Source organism: Salvelinus namaycush, chromosome 11 (assembly GCF_016432855.1).
Source record: "Salvelinus namaycush isolate Seneca chromosome 11, SaNama_1.0, whole genome shotgun sequence".
Classification (NCBI taxonomy): Eukaryota; Metazoa; Chordata; class Actinopteri; order Salmoniformes; family Salmonidae; genus Salvelinus; species Salvelinus namaycush.
In genome coordinates, this window is record NC_052317.1 from 22,711,986 (window position 1) to 22,719,359 (window position 7,374).

Below are 7,374 nucleotides of genomic sequence, written 5' to 3' on the forward strand. Positions count from 1 at the left end.
TATTTGCATGTTGAAAATAAGCTCACTAAAAGCTGCTCTAGTGTGTTTTTAGTAGCTAATTTAATATTAATGTAATAATACATTAGGAGGAATTTCAATGATTTGAGAATGTGAGGATCAACACAAACACCATCTGTAGTGTCATGGCTCTAGCTCGAATAGTTGCCGTGGTAACGGAAATGCTTATCCAACAGAGGTGCTAGACATCTCTGATACTGCGCTTCTGTAATCCAATATGTTATGTTTCTCCCCAGCAGAAAGCAGACAGACAGGCAGACCGAGACCGTCAGCCAGACAGGCAGGAGCCTAAAGCAAAGAAAAGCCGTCGCATTCAAGCTCCTGAGCCCAAAGAGGAAGCCACTGTAAGTATCCCAACACTACTGTTTTACGGTCACCTCAGCCAGTGTGTTACCATGGTATGTGTCTGTGTGTTTTATTTGAAGTGTTTTAGGGCTTGATTTAATCTGTATCACATATAGCACGCTTGACATTTAAAGGTCATTTCCGATTTGAGCTGCCATACGCAGCGTTTACCGTGAGTGCAGTTTCCGCATTGCCTTTAAAGTTCAATCGCACTGTAGCACTGAACTTCGGCGATATGGATTGAATCAAGACCTTGATGTGTGTGTAAGGAGATTTATGCCTGTGTCTGTTTCTATGTTTGTTTGCTTGTTTCTCTCTCCATCTCTAACCCCGTCCCTGACCTCTCTCCCCCAGGACCCGGAGCCTGAGATGGAGGCTGTGAGCAGCAGCCAGGAGATCCCCGTGACGACGCCCCACCAGCCAGAGAAGCTGTCTGTCTCCACGCAGACCAAGAAGGCCTCAGCCGCCTCGCCACGCAGCCTACACCGCAGCACCCAGACCACCTCTGACGGAGCCTGCCAGAACATGTGCCACGAGAAGTACACCAAGATCTTCAACGATGTCAAGGACATGATGAAGGCCGACAACAAGAGGGAGACAGAGCGCATGGTCCGAGAGGCCCTGGAGAAGGTGAGGGACTGGGGGATTGAGACTGAGGGGGTCCGAGAGGCCCTGGAGAAGGTGAGGGACTGGGGGATTGAGACTGAGGGGGTCCGAGAGGCCCTGGAGAAGGTGAGGGACTGGGGGATTGAGACTGAGGGGGTCCGAGAGGCCCTGGAGAAGGTGAGGGACTGGGGGATTGAGACTGAGGGGGTCCGAGAGGCCCTGGAGAAGGTGAGGGACTGGGGGATTGAGACTGAGGGGGTCCGAGAGGCCCTGGAGAAGGTGAGGGACTGGGGGATTGAGACTGAGGGGGTCCGAGAGGCCCTGGAGAAGGTGAGGGACTGGGGGATTGAGACTGAGGGGGTCCGCGAGGCCCTGGAGAAGGTGAGGGACTGAGGGATTGAGACTGAGTAGGACATAGAACAGTAGGACACTGAGAAAAGCTTTTATTGAATTATTCTTAAAGAAAAGGAAACACACGAGTATACCACATGTATCAAAGTTGAGGCTCATTTTCTGTGGTGTGTGTCTCCAGCTGCGTTCTGAGATGGAGGACGAGAAGAGGCAGGCGGTGAGCAAGGCAGTGTCGGGGAGCCAGGCTGAGATGGAGAGAAAGTGTAAGACGGTGAAGGAGAAGTGTAAGGAGGAGCTGGTGGAGGAGGTGAAGAAGATGGTGGCCCAGCACAAGCAGCTCATCTCCACCACCAAGAAGAAGCAGTGGGTGAGTGAGACCCTTCTCTTTCCCTCGTTCTCTACCACACACAGCTCAGTCTGTTAACCTCTCTGGGGCAGGTGGGACGCAATCGTCCCACCGGCCAATAGCCAGGGAAAATACAGCGTGCCATATTCAAATAAAATGATATAAAAATCAAACTTTCATTAAATCACACATGTAAGATACCAAATTAAAGCTACACTCGTTGTGAATCCAGCCAACATGTCAGATTTCAAAAAGGCTTTTCGGCGAAAGCATAAGATGCTATTATCTGATGATAGCACAACAGTAAACAAAGAGAGAAGCATATTTCAACACTGCAAGCACGACACAAAACGCAGAAATAAAATATAAATCATGCCTTACCTTTGACAAAATTATTTTGTTGGCACTCCAATATGTCCCACAAATGGTCCTTTTGTTCGATTAATTCCGTCGATATATATCCAAAATGTAAATTTATTTGGACCGTTTCATCCAGAAAAACACAGCTTCCAACTTTCGCCACTTCACTACAAAATATATCAAAAGTTACATGTAAACTTTACCAAAACATTTCAAACTACTTTTGTAATACAACGTTAGGTATTTTTAAACGTTAATAATCGATCAATTTGAAGACGGGATGATCTGTGTTCAATACAAAAAGAAAACAAACTGACGCAACTTTTTTTCGTAACGTGCCTCTATCAAAAAATGTACTTCATGTGACCCTCATTTACGATAGCCCTACTTCTTCATTACACAAAGGAATAACCTCAACCGATTTCCAAGGACTGGTGACATCCAGTGGAAGCGGTAGGAACTGCAAGCAAGTCCATTAGAAATCTGGTGTCTCTAAAAAATCTCATTGAAAAGACAGTGACATCAAAAAAAAAAAAATTCTGAATGGTCCTCAGGGTTTTGCCTGCTACATATGTTCTGTTATTCTCACAGACATGATTCAAACAGTTTTAGAAACTTCAGAGTGTTTTCTATCCAAATCTACTAATAATATGCATATCTTATATTCTGGGGATGAGTAGCAAGGAGTTGAATTTTGGCATGCTATTTATCCGAAAGTGAAAATGCTGCCCCCTGCCCACAAGAAGTTAACTTATGGCTCGGATCCCGTTAACGGGATTGATATGACAACAGCCAGTGAAAGTGCAGGGCGCCAAATTCAAAACAACAGAAATCTCATAATTAAAATTCCCCAGAACATACAAGTATTTTACACCATTTTAAAGATAAACTTGTTAATCCCACCACAGTGTCCGATTTCAAAAAGGCTTTACGACAAAAGCACAACATATCATTATGTTAGGTCAGCACCTATTCACAGAAAAACACAGCCATTTTTCCAGCCAAAGAGAGGAGTCACAAAAAGCAGAAATAGAGATAAAATTAATCACTAACCTTTGATGATCTTCATCAGATGACACTCATAGGACTTCATGTTACACAATACATGTATGTTTTGTACGATAAAGTTCATATTTATATCCAAAAATCTCAGTTTACATTACAATCCAAACTCACGACGCGCGGTCAAGTCCATGCGAAAGTTCAGACAGTCATATTACAGTTCGTAGAAACATGTCAAACGAAGTATAGAATCAATCTTTAGGATGTTTTTAACATAAATCTTCAATAATGTTCCAACCAGAGAATTCATTTGTCTGTAGAAATGCAATGGAATGCAGGTCTAACTATCACGTGAACGTGCGTGGTCAGCTCATGGCACTCTGGCAGAGCCCTGACTCAAAGAGCCCTCACTCCCCCCTCCTTCACAATAGAAGCATCAAACAAGGTTCTAAAGACTGTTGATCTAGTGGAAGCCTTAGGAAGTGCAATATGACCAATATTCCACTGTATATTCGATAGGCGATGAGTTGAAAATCTACAAACCTCAGATTTCCCACTTCCTGGTTGGATTTTTTCTCAGGTTTTTGCCTGCCATATGAGTTCTGTTATACTCACAGACATCATTCAGAGTGTTTTCTATCCAAATATACTAATAATATGCATATTCTAGGATCTGGGCCTGATTAGCAGGCAGTTTACTCTGGGCACCTTATTCATCCAAGCTACTCAATACTGCCCCCAGCCATAAGAAGTTAACACCAGTGGCTCACATTGAGACCTGAGGGGCTAAATCCGAAAAAATATTTGGACACGCACAGTTCATTCATAGTTTTTTAAAAATGGATTTGTCCCACACCCCACAGTAGTAGCTAAGCACATCTTTGACCTTTTGGGATTTTTAACTCCATAACCAAAAGGCCAATACATAATTAGAGCAGTACTAGACATAGTCAATATAATGTATCAATTGAATATGACAATGACTTAACAGCAAATGAGTTATTTGTTAAAGTGGTATTCACAAATTACATCATAGTAATGTACGAAAAAATTCAAGCCTAAAGAGGAGCCATGTCAGTTCTGACTGTGTGTGTATCCTCCAGTGTTATAACTGTGAGGAGGAAGCCATGTACCACTGCTGCTGGAACACCTCCTACTGTTCCATCAAGTGTCAACAGGAACACTGGCACGCCGACCACAAACGCACCTGCCGCAGGAAGAGATGAACAGCCCCCCCCCCAGCACACTTTCCCATTGGCTCTCCCCCCGATGTAACTTACCCAACCACGCCCCTATCTGACTTCCTGAACACTTTTTGGACCGAATATATGCGGGAAAAAATTGCTATTTTCATTTTATTTCAGTACTTTATTTAATATACCCAGTGTATCGATTTAAAAAAATATATATATATTATCAAGAGCATGGCTCGAATGATTGTTTTTTATTTTATTTTTATGAAGTGCTAATTTGACCTATGTTGCAGAATGTGTTATTTAAGTGTCTAGTAACAGATGAACATTAACTGAAAACATTTTATTACCTGCATTTTTTTCACTTTTCTTACTGTTAATGTTTAACAATGACAGTCGATCTTATACCGTAAGTACTATTGCAGCGTTGAATAAGCTCTGCTTTCATACAGAAAATATTTTTCAAAATGCTGAAAAACATGAGAAACAAAATGTAATTGTGAAAAAAGGAAATGATCCATAAAATTTTTGCATGATTTTATCATGAACATATTTTGGTAAATAGCACCTTTTTATTGTTTTTATCCATCTTCAAGTCTCTTAAACATCATTGGGAACAGGGTTATGAAGTCGGCTATAAAGATGCTGACAAATCTTCCCTTTGTTATTATGCACATTTTGGGCTAGACATTTTGAATATACTGTAATTTTTATGAATTAAAGAAAAAGTTATACATTTCTTGGGAATATATAGCAATCTTTACTGAGCTGGATCTTAGAGAGGTTCCTTCATAATTTGACAGTTTGCACATTTAATTTCATGACCCAAATGCTTTGTAATATTGCCAAAAATGACATTTGTTAAACCTTATCTTAACAGAGAAAGTGAGTGCTGTTTTTTCCCCTCTAGTTTATGGTTGGCGCCAGTGCCATGGTTATTGTGATGTTCACTGTAAGTACGGTTTTAGAATGCTCAGTGACTAGTTAGACATTCACTGTTTATGCTGTTGGTGGTCAGTGCCTGTTTTCTCCAAAACTATCCTCATATTCTGAGTAAAGAGCTGTGCATGTTGATAGTTTCACATTTGTATTACTAGAAAAATAACAGAAGCTTGCAAAGTATCTCCGTTTCCCCATAGACAATGAATACGGATGGACCAATATAAAATATGCAAATATCAACTGTGATCAGGCTTATCTTTTAGTACTTTTTATTACTGGAGTCTGAATGGTGTGCAATGTTATTATCCTTTGCTTAACTTGTCTTGGATCATTTCTTAAAGGGTAATGTAATTGCCAATTTTATTTAGAACAGAAGTACTAACCAAGAGGCTACTTGGGAAGTCAGCCATTATTGTAAGTCCATGTGACTGTTTCCTTAGTTATGAAGAGCTGACTGAACAGAGGAAAGGTCATCCCCTGCATTAATTTTATTGCCTAGTTTTGGACACACGGTTTTCAATGATGGCAACACTCTCTTCCGTTAACTCCGACAAAGTGTATCACTTTTCAGAGCTAACACATATTTGTATTCGTTTGAACACGATGACAAATAATGGCGTAGACGATTTCTTTTCAATCTCTTTTTCTCTTACCCTAACCCATAGTCTGTTTTTATTGTTTTTCAATCAGAGAAGCAGTGTAATGTTTTAGAAGTAATGAACAAACTGCCTGATTTGCCACATGTAATAATCTGTTTAATCCTGATACGCTTCCTCAGGAGACTGAACAGAATCATGCATGCCCTGCACGAATGCCACAATCTTTCTCTCCCTGTCTCTCATGGTGTTAACAAAATCATGTCATGGTTGCACTACATGTAAATAAACTGGTTCCTTTACACCATGTCATTCTAATGAGATTAAAGGCAACACACACTGATGGTGCATTCTAATTCAAGTAGTTCACCACTGGCACGCTGCAGGCAGTAGTTAACTCATCTGCCCTCTATTAGTAAGGCTAAGAGAGAGGACCAATGTAATTGGGAATCAGATTAAGCTGTTGATATGTTGGCTTGAAAACCAGTAGACCCCTGCAGTTCTTAACTGGTCAACTGTCTATCTATTACTGAGGTGAGTATCACTGTCCAGACCTCAACCACTCCTCTTAACACAAATGTTTGGTCTTCATTGTTACGAAAACTTTGTCTGCACTTTGGAAAGTGTTGTTGCATTGGAGGTAAATCCGATCTGATAATTGGATTGGTTCACTGATAGAGGATGTATTTGTCCATCCCTGTATGAATGAGTTATTTCCCTTTGTGGAAATATTTTGATGTCATTCACGTTTTAAAGTATTTCTGGAAACTTGCATGAGTACGATGTGCGTATTATGTTCCTTTTTTCTGATTTTAAAAGACCGTTGCACTTCCTGAAAATGATGCAATATGACAATGATCTTTTCCCCTCAAATTCTCACTATTTTCTGGCGAGAAAAGTCAAGTGTAACGTCTCACACATGACTACATCTAAACTTTTTACCCTGTCCATATGTACACTGTTAATCATGGCTTAAAGGTCGACTTTGGGCACGAAAAATGGTCCGTCTCGTTCTCAATTTTCAAACAGAAATGGGGTGTACTTTTGGTGGTTAATCGACGTCATTCCAACGTAGCTAGTTCGTTAGCTAAGCTTGTCACTAGCCAATAACTCATCCAGTATGTGTTGACGTCATTTCACAGGATTTGTTTTTAGACAGAAGCTGTAGACATGGCATTTCTGTAGCCAAACAATTTTGATCGTGCATTGATCAGTTTGTTTTTTGTGTTTTTGTCCAAACTCGACCTTTAAAATGTTCTATGCTACTGGCATTTTAACGCTTTAGCTAGCAATATGTATATAAATATATTCTATGTGCTAACATGGAGAATAAATGTATCAAAAAGTTCCTGTAGTCGAGTATTCATTTATGTCCATCTGAGGGTATTTTAGGGCTCTATTCAATCTGTATCACTGAAGCGTTACAGATTGAGTGGTTAGAAATGTAAAGGTAATTTCTGATTGAGCCAACATATGCAGGGTGTACCGTGAATGGGAACATTGCCTTTAAATTTCAATAACGCTGAACTTCCATGATATGGATTGAAGTAACTATGGGCCCTGGTCAAAAGTAGTTCACTAAATAAATGGGTGCCATTTGGGTTGAAACCTATGC

At 40.6% G+C, this 7,374-nt stretch overlaps 1 protein-coding gene across 5 annotated transcripts in view; it reads left to right on the forward strand.

Annotated features, from left to right (window-relative positions):
- LOC120055924 (zinc finger MYND domain-containing protein 11-like) overlaps positions 1–7,107 on the forward strand; it is a 29,063-nt gene extending 21,956 nt beyond the window's left edge. For 4 of the 5 annotated variants that reach the window (XM_039003976.1, XM_039003975.1, XM_039003974.1 and 1 more), the window contains 4 exons: positions 255–362; positions 718–993; positions 1,502–1,687; positions 4,132–7,107. In XM_039003976.1, coding sequence (XP_038859904.1) covers positions 255–362; positions 718–993; positions 1,502–1,687; positions 4,132–4,254 — 693 coding nt within the window. In that variant the 3' untranslated portion in view covers positions 4,255–7,107. The remainder of the gene's footprint in view (positions 1–254; positions 363–717; positions 994–1,501; positions 1,688–4,131) is intronic. The other variant, XM_039003977.1, reaches the window with a different exon arrangement.
- Positions 7,108–7,374: the final 267 nt, after the last annotated feature.